Raw genomic sequence first — 13,247 nt, 5'->3', positions numbered from 1 at the left:
GTGTGCCCAGCTAAACTGGGGGGACTCCACACCCGTGTTGACACAGAGCGCCTCCTGGATGCCCCGCGTGATGCTGGGGTGCCAGATGGCCCACCTCTTAAAGCACCTACTGTGTGCCTCCCAGAGTCCGGGCCCTGGGGGAGAGAAGATGTCAAAGAGTCAGCTTAGTAGGACCTAAGGGGGCAGGTGAACAGTCTGCGGCCGCACACTTTCGCAGAGTGCCTACTGTGTGCTTGGTACTTTGGGGACTCCAGTACGGGCCTCCCCAGTGCCAGAGGAGGTGGGGTTAAATGTTCCATTTCGCAGAGCGAGGAACTGAGGCACTGGCAGATCACCCAGCAGCAATGCCGGGGAGCCGTGGGGGGTGGACCCCTGGCCAAGGCAGCCATAGCTGGGCGTGGAAAGGCCACCAGGGGAGGGGGTTGTCCCTGAACTTGATCGGGGTCTCCCCTGGGCTGCCGGCCTCCTTCTCGCCACTGGGCAGTGAGCTTCTACAGGGGGCTTAACATTTTAGCGATTTGTTCTTTTTGGGCTCCAGGCCTCCTGCAGCATTGTGGGTAAGGGCTCAGCCTCTGGACCCTAACCTTGGTTCGACTCCCTGTTCCTCCCGACCGCGAGCAATTAACTTTTCTCCCTCTTCTCCGTTTGCAAAGCGGGGTGATGGTGGGGGTAACGGGAGCGCGTACGTGTGCGCACGGTATACACTAAGAGCCCAATCAATACACGTTCCTAAAGGAACGGGAAGCATTTTCACCAGGGATCGGAGCAGATGGGGAAGCCGGCCCCCTGCGGTGGCTCCTGGGTCTCCGCCAGGGTCCCCGGCCCTCCTTGACCGCTTCCCCGAGCGCCCTGGGCCCGCAGGACCTCTGTATGCCCTGCCCCTCGGATGGAGTTTTCAAACCCGCACGGGGCGGCAGCGCAGGCCCGGATTGGCTGCCCGCGTGGGGCTGCCCCTCCTCCTCCCGCCCCCCCCCCGCCCCCCCCCCCCGGGGTGTCTGGGACCTGGCTCGGTGGCCCCATCTGTTTCCAATCTGGCCCTGTGCGCACTCTCCGCCCCCTCCTCAGGGCTGTGGCTGGCGTGGGGGCCTCTGCCTTGGTGTCCCCCGCTCATCCTAGAGGACCCCAGCAGGGGAGGGCGGGGGGAGCTGCTTTCTGCCCGCGCCCCTCCCCCACCCTCGGGGGGGGGGGGCTCGGAGTGCAGGGGGCGTGGCCTCTGTCTTCCAGCCCAGACTGGGAGGGCATCTTTCTGCCCCTTCCCCGACCTCCTGTGTTTGGCTGTGTTTGGGGAGCCCTCTGCCGCCGCGTCCCGCATCCAGCCCCTTCATCCGTTGCCATGGCCACGATCAGCGCCTGCCAGAGAAGGGGGGGCGGGGTGGGGGGGCTCCCTCTGGGATCAGGCTTACGAAGCGGGGGGTATCTCGGGCTGTGCCCCTTGGGGCACCGCTTCGTGCGTGTGCACGTTGGGGGAGCGCGGTTACCCCCTCGGAGGCCTCCTCCTGCTGCCCCCCGCCCCCTGATGGTGCTCCCCACTAGTCCCCCCGCCCTACTTCCGGCCGGGGCCCCGCCCTGCTCCGGAGCCCCCCCCCTGGGCCCGCCCCCTGGCCGCCCCGCCTGCAGTCCCCGCCCCCGGGCCCGCCCCCGGGCCGAGCTCGCGGGGCCTCGGCCTCTCCCGAGTCCTCGCTGCGCGCCGCGCTCCGGGCGGACCGAGGGACGGGCGGCAGCGGGCCCAGCCGAGGGGGCCCGGGCCCCGATCTCCGCGCCGCGATCCGCGGGGTGAGTGCGCCCGGATCCCCTTCCGCCTCGAGGCCCGGGCTGCGCTGGGCTTTGTCCCCCTCCTCGCCTCCCCTCCAGGCTCCCGGGATGGGGGGGGGGACCCCCGCGTTCTCCCCCACCTCCGCTCTGCTCGGGCCGGTCCAGCCACCCTCCAGGGACAGCTCAGCCCCCTGCTGCCTGGCGCCCCTCCCCCCGCCCCCAATTCAGGCCAGTCGCTGGGACTTAAACTCCGGACCGTTATGCTCCGCGGGGTCCCCTCCCCCGCCTGGCCCCCAGCCCGACCTCCTCCCCCACCCTCCTGGGGGCGGAGCCAGGGTCCGGGCGGCCTTCTGCCAGCCCAGGGGCGCCCTGATCGGGATTCTGCATCCCTCCGCTGGGAACCGGACTGGGGTCCCCCCAAAAAACTCACAAAGTTTTCCTTTCTTGTCCCTCTACCCCCTCGGGTCTGTAGATCTCAGGTTAATGTACCTTGTTGGGGGCTTTAATGAACTGGGGGGGGGTCAGCTCCCACTTTTCCACTTCCTGCCCCTGTCCCTAAGCTCCAGGCCTCCATTGCCCACCAGCCCCATATCTCAGCACCCCCTTTTGTTGTCTCCAGCGTCCTGCTTCCCAGGATTCCTTCTCAGAGCCGTGGGCCACCCAGAGGGTCTTGCTGTGTGACTTTGGGGCTAGGGCTCCCAGCCACCCAAGTCCTGCCCGCCCTGTCCTGAACCTCCTCTCCACCCCTAAGTGTGCAGCAAACCCTCAGAGCAGACGCGAGTAAGTTACAGCTGGAGGCCGTGTCCTTGTCAGCCTCTTCTTCCTGTGATGTCTCCCTCTGGCCTCGGTTTCCCCCCTCTGAAATGGACGTGATCACAGGGATGATGTGGGTAAAGTGCCAAGTGGCCGGGCACGTTCCCAGGGTGCAGACGGGGCTGCCATCTTGGAGGATGACAGACCTGTGATGGGGGACACACATGGTGTGGGGGTAGCCCCGAGGGGGCCCTTGATACAGGCTGGGACACCCAGGAGGGCTTCCTGGAGGGGGCGGCAGCTCAGTTGAGACCTGAGGATGGGTGTGAACGCTGGAGTTTGATGGGGATTAGGAAGGGTGTGTTGGGTAGTAGTATTGGGAGGTACTCCTACCCCTGTGTGAGCCAGAGGGCAGTGGCTAGGGGCACCAGCGGGGCCCAGCAAGGCGCTGGGCATGCAACATGATGGGGTCAGCAGTTCTGAAGGCTGAGGATAGGAGTCTGGATTTTAATGGACCTCGATGGGAGCCATGGAATGTTTGAGAGCAGAGGAGGGACAGAGTCAGACACGGCCACTCCCAGCCCCAGGACGGTGGGTCAGGGCTGGGCTAAGGAAGGGTCCTGGGATAGGGGGAGGAGTCCGGAGGGGTCAAGATTCAGTCTGGGGTGGGGACATCCGTGGCTGTGCCCTGGAGGGTGAGTCCACGGGTGGGCCAGCTTGGGGAGGGTGTACCGGGTCAGGGTGCCCGTGTTGCGAAAGGCCCAGAGGCCTGAGGCGGACCAGTGCCTCTTGGGGGCCGTGGTAGTCTGTGGGAAGGGGCAGCAGGGTGGGCCCAGCATCACACCTTTAAGGGTGGAGTTGGCAGCCGGGGCACCTCGGAGGTCGACCGAGAGCTGGCCTCTGGCCTGCGATCTTCGCCCAGCCGGGCGGCCTCCGTGCTGTGTGCCCCTCACCTTACAGCCGCCCCTCTCTGAGCTCACTTCCTCATCTGTCCAACAGAAGGTAGCATGTCAGAGGGCTCAGCACACACTGGGGACACCCAGCTGGCATTACCCATTCCTCCCTGTGGGGCTGGGCTTGGCTCCCTATCCGCCCCTCGTGTCCACTCCTGACTGCGGGGGACCCCTGGGGACACAGCACCCAGTGCGTTTTGATGGTTAATTAAAGGCGGCTCCCTTGGCTGGTCTCAGCCCATTCTCGGAAGGTGGCAGGGCGGGCCCTCCTCGGCCCCACCCTGAGCCCTCTTCCTGGGTGAGGTGGGGGGACACTGAGGCCCCAAGGGGGAGAGGGGCTTGGCTGGACCCGCTTTGAGGCCACCAGTGACTACAGAGGTGTTTGGACACTCCTTAACGCTTTGGTGACACAGGGATCCAGGAAGCCTGGAACCCCAGGTCCTACCCTCGAGGGTCTCTGAGGCCTCAGAAGAGGGATTCTGGGCAGGGGGAAAGTCTGCGGGCGCAGGAGAGAGGGGGTAGGGGGGCGGGGGAGGTTGTGCGGAGCTGGGGACTCTTCCCTGGTTTCCAGCCTTACCTGCTGCCCCTGGCCGTGGGCCATGGGCCGTGGAAGTCCCCTGGCGGGTAGCTTGTGCCCGTGAGCCCCTCCCAGGCCAGGGCGGACCCTGAGGTGGGGGCAGGGAGAGGCACTGGGGTGTCCTCAAGCCTCAGGGGACAGCCTCGTGCATGTGGCACGGAGCCTGTTTGCTGCCCAGGCCTGGGTCATAATTGCCCCTTTATGCTCCCTGCTCCGCGTGGGTACACGAGGCCGGCTCCGGGATCTCGTGACCTGCACCCTGGTGACCGGCCAGAATGGGTATCTACCCACGCCCTGGTATCTAGGCCTCGGAGCCCCCAGAGGCAGCCCGGAAGCCTGTGCTGGGCCCAGAGAGGATCATCTGCTTTCCTCAGATCACACAGCGGCCAGGGAAGGACACGATCATGTGTTTAAATGTGGGCTCTGGACCCAAGGTCCCACCCAGGCGCCTGGGGCGAGTCCCCGCGCCTCCGTGAGCCTCAGTTTTCTCATCTGTGAAGGGCGGGGGCACCTGCCTCTGACAGGCAGCCCCTGCCACGGAGGCCGCTCTCGCTGATGGCCCCGCGCGGTGGGCGGGGCCCCTCCCAGGGTTCTCCTCCCTCCCTCCCCACCCCCCCCCTCGCCCAGAGCCCAGCCTCGTTTGCCATCTGAGTTATTTTCTGCGACTCCCACGGGTGGCTGCTTCCTTGTTAACGGCCACGCCATCTCCAGGAGCTTGGGGTTGCCGCCTTATTCCGCCCCAGTGCACCTGCCTCAGTTTCTTTTTCTCGACAGGGGCAGGATTGGCGGCCCAGGGTGCTTTACCGCAAGAGGGGCAGGGAGGAGGCTCGGTCAGGTGTCAACCCGGCCAGGTCCCTCCCAGCTCAGAGCTGCCAAGGGCTCCTTCGTGCCCTGTGGGTCCAGTCCATACCTACCTCTCTGCCCAAATCTCTCCCCTCCCTCTCCTAGGATCTCTGGGTTCCGTTTCTTGCCCTTCCTCGTGCCGTTCCTTGTGCCGAGACACCCTCCCTGTTCCCACTCGCCCTTTAATTTTCAGCCGAGTGATATTAAATGTGGGCGGCGGGCACAGCACATGCAAAGGCCCTGGGGCAGGACCATGCCCGGCATGTTGGAGGAACAGTAAGGAGGCCTGCGTGGCTGGAGCAGAATGAGGGAGGAGGGAAGGACAGGGAGAGGATGGGGCAGGTGGTGCAGGGCCTGGGGAGTCAGGGGAGGCCTGGGGCTTTGGCCCCGCGGGAGGTGGGAGCCCTGGAAGGGCGTGGGCAGAGGAGAGCAGCATCTGATTCAGGCGCCCTGTGGCTTCGGCGGGAGGAGAGACTGTGGGGGCGTGGGCGGGAGCTGGGTGCATTGGCCCCGGTGGGAGATGATGGGGCTGGACCGGGTGGAGGTGGAGGAAGGGTAAGACGTGAGCAGAGACCGGCTAGCGTCCGAAGGCAGAACTGATGGGACCTGGTGCTGTTTTTCCTCGACCCCTTGCAGGAGACCCCACCGCCAGCGCCAGGGGCCCGCCTCGTGGCAAGTTTCCCCGGGGGGAGGGGGAGAGGGGGACGGGGGCCCGAGGGAGCCTGGAACCTTGTCCCTTCCGTGGGGCGTGTGACGCTCCCCTCCCTGCCTCCCGCCCCCCCTTCCCGCTGTGCCGTCCGGGGCCCTGGACGCCCCCAGGGCTGCGCCCTTCCTCCACGGGCTGGCGTGGCAGATTTGGAGGCGCCCGTGCCTGGATTAGCCCCGTCCTGCCCAGACGTTGAGAAGGCGTGGGCCCTGCGAGGCCGGGGCTCTGGGAGCCAGGGGGTAATTAGGGGCCGCCCTGTTTTGAAGGCGGCTGCTCCTGGAGCCCCTCCCGGGCACGGGGCCCGTCTGGGACCTCTGCGCCACGCCTGCATTCTGGGGGCGGGCAGGCAGAGGGGGAGAAGGAGGTCGCCCTCCCGGGGGTCCGTGGTGGGCCCAGCAGCCCCGAGTTTGAGCCCCCGCCCCTCCCCCAGGCAGGCTTTCTGTGTGGCCTCAGTTTCCCCAGAGGCTCTCCGAGGGCCCGCCCAGCTGACCCGTGTTGTCTGGGCCGGAGCCCCCCCCCCCACGGCGGGGGGCACAGGGGACGGGGCTGTGCCCTGGGCTTCTCTTCACCCACCTGCCGTGTGTGTCTGTGGTGAGGCCGCGTGCCTGTCTGCGCGTCCGTCTGGTTGACCGCGGGCACACGTCTGGGTCCGGGGTGCGCGGGTGCCGCTGGCCCGGATCTGACCCCGCTTTTCACGCGGTTCGTCCGCCCGCCCGCGACCCTGTGCGTGTGTGTCGTCTGGCTCTGTGCGTCTGAGGTCTGATTCTGTGCCTGTTTCGTGGCCCGCGTGCGGGTGTTATTTGCCCGACTCCGCGAGCGGACCCGTCTCTGTCGCCTGACTGTGCGAACGCACGTGTGTGTGGGGGGGGTCCGTCTGTGGCCCGTGTGCAGGCGTCCTTCGCCCTGTCTGGTCTGACTGTGTGCAGGGCGGGCCCCCACCCCCGACCCCGAGCCATGATCAGGCCACCACCAGCCCGGCCTCCTCCTGGGGCCCCTCTGGGGCCGGGCGAGGCGACCGCAGCTGGGTATTTTGGGAGCCAGAATCACAGGGACTTGCCCCATCATTATGTGGCACCTATCCCTGTGGTCATGGCCCGGACCCGCCCGGGGCACGGCCCGGGGCGGGCGTGGGGCCGACCCGGCCACGGGGGGCCTCATCCTTGGGCCCCTCCCTGCCTCTCCCCGGCCCTCTGCCCTGGCTCTGGCCAAAGCGGAGAAGACTGGGGAGGGGGCTTTGTGACCAGGGGCCCTTCCACCCTGGAAGAGCTCAGATCCTCGGAGGAACCGATTCTGAGCGATGCGCGTTTGCGTGTGATTTGCACCCTAGGGTGAAGGTGCGGAGGGCGGCCTTACTCATGTCGGAGGTTGTGGGATGTGAACCGGGCAGCGGGGGTGGGGAGGGGAGCTTCTGGAGGAAGTGACAGCTGAGCTGAGACCTGTCACGCAGCCATGGGGGGACAGCAGAGGGCACAGCAGGGCCAGGGCTCGCCGGCGGGACTGAGCTCCGGCGGGACTGAGCTCCGTGTGGCTGCGCCTCCGGGAGAGGAAGTCCTAGCAGAAGCAGCTTCCTCTGGGGGCAGCGGGAGCCACGGAGGCGTTAGAACAGGGCAGGGGCCGGCAGGTGGGCGGAGGGACGATCTGTCTGGGGGCTGAACGGGGCCGAGGTGGGGCGCCCAGTCGGCCAGCAGCACCAGCTGGGGCCTCGTCTTTCCGGAGGCCCAGCCTGGGCGGGCAGGAGCCGGTGCTCGGAGCGCGCCTGGAAACTGGTGTTCCGTCCTGCCTGGGGGCTCGGCGAGGCTCTGAGGCCCGGGCTCCGTTGGTGGGGGGGGGGCTCGCCTGGGATCAGGACTCAGCCAGCGGCCGGGGGGGGGGGGGCCGTCTCAGGCCGCTGGGGGGGCCGCGCAAAATCCCACAGGCCCCGTGGCTTACGAACAGCAGCCCCGTGTGTCTCACGGTTCTGGAGGCTGGGAGTTCAAGATCAAGGGTCCTCTGGCCCCGTGCTCACAAGGCAGAGGGGCTGAGGGGGCCCTCTGGGGTCTCTTCTAGGCGCTAGTCCCGTTCCCGAGGGCCCCACCCTTGTGAGCGAAGGCCCTGCTTCCTAACACCGTCACACGGAGGGTGGGTTTCAGGGCGGGGATGTGGGGGGACACGCACCTTCCTTCTGCCTCCCCAGCGCCCCGCGACCCCCGCCCCATTGTCCTGTAACCCTTTCCCCCAACCCCATGACCCTCCTCTCCTCCCTCTGCCACGAAGGCCCCCCGGATTGCCCCTCTCCCCTCTCACGGCCCCTCCGTTGTCTCTGCAGACGCTGTCCCGTCTGACGCTGAGGCCTCTTCGTGAGGGACCGGGGGGGCCGTCGCCCTCCAGGGCGGAGGTCGGAGGTCGCAGGTAGCTGCCCAGCATGGTGCCTGCCTGGGGCCCCGGAGTGGCCTCTGTGGTCGGTCCCGTGGGCCTCCTCGTGGTCCTGCTGGTCGGAGGCTGCACGGCAGAAGGTAAGCGCCCCCTGCGGGGTGTGCGGGCATCTGAGTGTACACGTTTGCGAGTGGACGTGTGTCCCCGCCTCCTCCCCGGGTCTCTGTGCTCCACGAATGAGGCTGCCTGAAGCGCCTACCGGACCCCGGTCCTGGGAGGTTCGGAGGCCAGGGATAGCGATGGCATAAACAGCAATACCGGTAATGACGATGTCATCGGCTCTGTGCCGAGCCCGGTGCTAAATACAGACTTGGCCTGCTTAGAGCTGAGCGTGCTGGTTCCATGACCTTCCACAGGGGGAGCCAGGGGAGGCTTCTTGGGAGAGGGGGCATTGGAGCTGGGGCTTTGCGGGTGTGTAGGAGTTCGCTGGTGGAAAGAGCGTTACTGGTGAAGGTGCGAGCACGGAGAAAGGCCTGGAGGTGAAGAAAGGGGCTGGTGTCGCTGGGGGCGGGCGAGGCTTCGGTACTGGCAGTAACGTGGAAGGAATGAGGGTCAGCTCTGGGCCCGACGCTAAGACCCGACCTACCGTCAGGGGCCTAGAGGTGTCCGTCAGGCCAGCAGGAAGGAAGCAGGGATCTGCGGTTAGTCTGGGTGCGAGTCCTGGCTTTGCCGTCACCTGCTGTGTGACCTCGGGCTGGTGACTCAACCTCTCTCAGCCTCCGTTTCCACCTGAATGAGACTCAGACGCGTCCGCGTCCCAGCATTCTCGTGGCAAGGACGCACAATATGGCCCCGCGGCTGCTTGGCACGTAGTAGGCCCACGGTCCCACGTCACCACGGGCGCGGTAGTTACTGCCGCCGGGTGAGCACAGAGACGCGCACGCTTGCCGCGTCTGTTTGTGCTTTTCCTTGTTTTCGTGTTGTTTTTTTAGCAAATGCCGAACGCATTCAGGTCAGCCGCCGCAGCCTGACGGAATGAACACTGTTCCCGTCGTACAGATGGGGGAACTGAGCCACAGTGACGTTCCGTGACGGCCAGGAGGTGGCCAGGCTGTGTTTTGTGAGAGCCCCGGTTTCTTGACTGTCAACACCACACTCCGCACCCCCCCCCCCCCCCCCCCCGGGCCAGTAGCTTCCAGCCGCGGCCGGGCTGTCATCCATCTGGTCACTTCCCAGGACCTGTGCCTCGCTGGGCTCTGTTCCAGGTGGTGGAACAGCAAGCCGAGGTGCTAGGTGTCTTAGTATTTCATTCATTCGTTCGTTCGTTTACTTATTTTTGAGAGAGAGCGAGAAAGATCACGAACGTGGGGGAGGGGCGGAGAAAGAGGGAGACAGAATCCCACGCAGGCTCCCTGCTGTCAGCACGGAGCCCAACGCGGGGCTCGATCCCATGAACCGTTAGGTCACGATCTGAGCTGTAACCAGAGTCGGATGCCCAGTGACCGAGCCACCCAGGGGCCCTCATTCATTTATTTAATGCAGGGTCAGCTTGTTCCCTGGGGCGGGTGTCCCGGGCACTGTCCCGGGGTGGGGGGGAGGGTATGCAGCATCCCTGGCCCCACCCACTCTCCGCCAGGAGCCCCCCACCCCCACCCCCAGTTGTGCCGACCACAGGTGACCCCAGGCAAGAATGCCTCGCCCCCAGCTGAGAACTACGAGTTTTACTTACGCGAGTTGAGTAAATAACGCGGTTACTGCCTTGACATCTTGCCGCGGTGGTTTTTGCCAGCCTTGGGGAAACTGAGGCTGCCAGAGCCAGAGACCCGTTGTGATTGAGGGGGGCCACAGAATTTGGGGACTACCCTGGCCTGGGTTCACATCCTGGCTCTGTCGTGTGCCCACGGCAGATCTGTGCTCTCCCTCATTCGGTGTCTTTCTCATAAGCACCTACTGTGTGCCGAGCACTGGTTTAGACGCGGGACGAAAACGTCCCACCCCTTTCCGGAGCTCATCATCTAGCGAGGGAGAAGCACTGTGTGTGTTGGATGGTGGACATCTGGGGATGTGGGTGTAGACAGGAAGGGTGGGGGCTGCATTTTAAAGGGATGGGGGAACATCAGGGAAGGAGGTGGCATCTGAGCAGAGACCTAAGGGAGCTGAGAAGCGCACCCTGTGGGCGTCTGGGGGGAGGGGAAGTGTGCGAAGCAGAGGGAACAGTACGTGCAAAGGCCCTGGGGCAGGGCCCAGGAATGTTGGAGGAAGCCCGCGTGGCTGGAGTAGAGTGAGCGAGGGGGAGACAGGGAAGAGGGGAGGGCCTTGGGGGCCTCAGAGGGGACTTGGGGCTTCTCCTCCGGGAGAGTGGGAGTCCTGGAGGGCTGCGGGCAGAGGAAGGCGGCACCTGGCTCGGGTGCTCACGGGCGCCCTCTGGTGGCCGCCGCAGGGAGCACAGACGGGGCGAGGGCAGGGCCCAGGTGACTGCGTTGCTCCCAGTGAGCAGGTGGAGAGTGTCACCCAGGTGGGCAGCTGGGGCTGGCTCAGGGGGCGCTCCGCTGGTGGGCCCTGGGTCGTTATTGCCCTGTCACTTGGGGTGTCGCTCCTTCCCGACCCTCAGACCCAGATCTTCCTCCCAGAGGCGGAGGCCTCTTGCCCCCGGAGGCGGGTCTGCTTCACAGGCGCTCTGTCCTCTGGGACCCCGCGGGGGGGGGGGAGGGGGGGTTGCTACAGGCACCGTGATCTGTGCCGCCAGCTTGAGGGTGGGGGCTCTCAGGTCACAGAGGGCCCACGTGGGCAGCGGGAGCCCCCAGCCGGCTCCGAGAGGAGCGAGTTGTGCCCCAGCAAGGGCTTCTGGTCCTGCGGGGCCTTCCCAGGATGCAGGTTGGAGGGGCCCAGCGGGTGGGGTTTCTGGTACCGGCTTCTGCTCTGCAGAACCCGAGCCGGAAACACAGAACTCGGGCCGGGGCGTTCCACGCAGCCTCCGTGTTGTTCATATCACCCCCTGACCCTCAGGTCTCCTCGTGGGTGACACGGAGACGCCGAGGCACTCTCGGTCCCGAGGACCCACCTCCCCGTTCGTCGACGGTGCTGTTTCCAGGGGCCGCGGGCTGCGCGGGCCCCGGGTGGGGTCCCAGGAGCTTCTCGTCCATCACAAGCTGGGTGACCCCCAGCAGGTCTCACCCTTTCCGAGCCTTGGTTTTGCCTCTCTGGGTCCCCGGCGAAAGCATCACGCTGGGTGTCCCCTGGCCTGGGACGGACGGCCGCACCCCAGAGTGCCTTTCTTGTGTCGGGGGGGCCCCTTTGCCAAGAGGAGGAGGGGAGGGTTTGTCCAGATGGGAGACTCCAGGCGTCCACACGAAATGTTGGTGTGGGGGCGCGGCGAGCAGACAGGTCTCTTCCAGGCTGTGTGTCACCCCAGAGCCGCCTGGGGGTAGCCTGGGAGGGCGTCTGCCCTGCAGAGAGCTCAGGTCAAGAGCCCCATTTTCTCAAGGGTCACCGGGGAGTGGGGGCGGCCCCGTGCCCACCCTGCCGAGTGGCACGGGACCAGGTATCTTGGCCCAGCGTGGTCAAGGCTGTGAGGGGGGACGCCCAGGCGGCCGTGTGCGCAGAGGAGCTCCTGACCCAGCCCGTGGTAATCTGAGAAGGCTCCCCAGGGGAGGTGCTGGCCTAGGGGAGCGTGTCCGGGCTCATCAACGGCTAGCTGGATGCCTCCTGCAGCCCACTGCTGCCCCTCCTTCCAGGGGCTCCCGAGGGAGGATTTCCCCAGAAGTGAGATTCCTGCCCCGGCCGCAGTGACTTTCCTCCGTGATGCTGGCTGGGGACACATATGGCCCCAGTCACCGTTCCCGAGGCTTGGAGGAGGGGTGACCGAGGCCGGCAGAGCCAGGGAGGGGCCGGCCCAGCCCCAGGCTCAGCAAGGAGCAAAACATCTGAATCAGGCCCACGGCCTGGAGGCGATAGGAGCCTAAGACGCGCGCCTGAGGACAGAAAGACCCAGGGTTCAAACCCGGGTGGTGTCGTCTGGGCCGTGTGACCTCACGGAAGCTTTTTAACCCTGAATCTGCACGAGATGACGAACAGTCACGGCTTCGTAGGGCTGCACACGGCGGCCAGTTTTCAAGAGATGGCCCCTAAAGTCACGCACGGTCACATCAGGGGGAGCAGAGCTTTGAATAAGGGAGGCGAGGCCACTCGGGCCACTGGGATGGGCACCCCTGGTTCAAAGCCTCGCCTGAGCCGTGGGGTGGGAGAAGCCGGGGCCTGTGGGCACCAAGACTGGGCTCCCGAGGCCTCCTTGAGCTGCTTCAGGCATCCAGAATTTTCCAGGCGAACCCATGTGGGCCTCTGCTGTTGCCTTTGATCTCGGAGGCTTGGGGACCCAGGATTGCTGTACGTAGCTTGAGGCGGCCTCTTGTCTGCTCCTCCTCGGACCCCAGCCTTTTGCTTCCCTAATATTTTTCTTTTATCAGCTCACCTTTTTATCCAAATCTTGCGTTTTTTTAGAATATGTATGTTTTTGGGGAGAGTACAAGCAGGGGAGGGGCAGAGAGAGGGGGACAGAGGATCTGAAGGGGGTTCTGTGCTGACAGCACAGAGCCTGACACGGGGCTCGAACTCACGAACGGTGAGATCGTGACCTGACCCAAAGTCGGATGTCCAACCGACCGAGCCACCCAGGGGCCCCTCAAAATCTTGTTTCTTAAGAAATCCGTTCTGGGGTGCCTGGGTGGCTCGGTCAGTGAAATGTCCAACTCTTGGTTTCCGTTCAAGTCCTGATCTCACAGTTCATGAGTTCGAGCCCCACGTCAGGCTCGGGATTCTCTCTCCTCTCTGCCCCTCCCATGTGTATGCACCCTCTTTCTCTCTCTCTCAAAATAAAGAAGTAAACTTAAAAAATCATTCCTATTTGGGGTGTCTGGGTGGCTCAGTCGGTTAAGCATCCAACTTCAGCTCAGGTCATGATCTCACAGTTCGTGGGTTCGAGCCCCACGTCGGGCTCTGTGCTGACAGCTCAGAGCCTGGAGCCTGCTTCGGATTCTGTGTCTCCCTCTCTGTCCCTCCCCCACTCATGCCCCGTCCCCCTCCCCCCCCGGCCTCAAAAATAAACATTTTAAAAAATTAAAAAAAAAATCATTTCTATTTATCTTTAAATAGTTGTAAATCTCAAAAAGGTAGCAGGTCGGAAGGGCTTCTCCCACTGTGTCCAGCCGCCTGGTTTCTCTCCTGGGGCGGCCCTCATCTCCACACACGCGCGTGCTCCCTTTCCCCCCGCCCCATTTCTCTTTGGCCCTTTTTATGTTTCTTTTCACGCAAACAG

The 13,247-nt window shown here is 65.0% G+C and overlaps 1 protein-coding gene across 23 annotated transcripts in view; it reads left to right on the top strand.

Moving 5' to 3' along the window:
- PTPRS (protein tyrosine phosphatase receptor type S) overlaps window positions 1-13,247 on the top strand; it is a 93,210-nt gene that overhangs the window by 26,332 nt on the left and 53,631 nt on the right. For 15 of the 23 annotated variants that reach the window (XM_043586298.1, XM_043586295.1, XM_043586289.1 and 12 more), the window contains exons 1-2: window positions 1,651-1,773; window positions 7,890-8,076. In XM_043586298.1, coding sequence (XP_043442233.1) covers window positions 7,986-8,076 — 91 coding nt within the window. In that variant the 5' untranslated portion in view covers window positions 1,651-1,773; window positions 7,890-7,985. Of the gene's footprint in view, window positions 1-1,627; window positions 1,774-2,371; window positions 2,533-7,889; window positions 8,077-13,247 lie in introns of those variants that run through there. The other 8 variants (XM_043586287.1, XM_043586283.1, XM_043586281.1 and 5 more) reach the window with 4 other exon arrangements.

Source organism: Prionailurus bengalensis, chromosome A2 (assembly GCF_016509475.1).
Source record: "Prionailurus bengalensis isolate Pbe53 chromosome A2, Fcat_Pben_1.1_paternal_pri, whole genome shotgun sequence".
Classification (NCBI taxonomy): Eukaryota; Metazoa; Chordata; class Mammalia; order Carnivora; family Felidae; genus Prionailurus; species Prionailurus bengalensis.
This window is presented reverse-complemented; position numbering and strand designations above follow the sequence as displayed.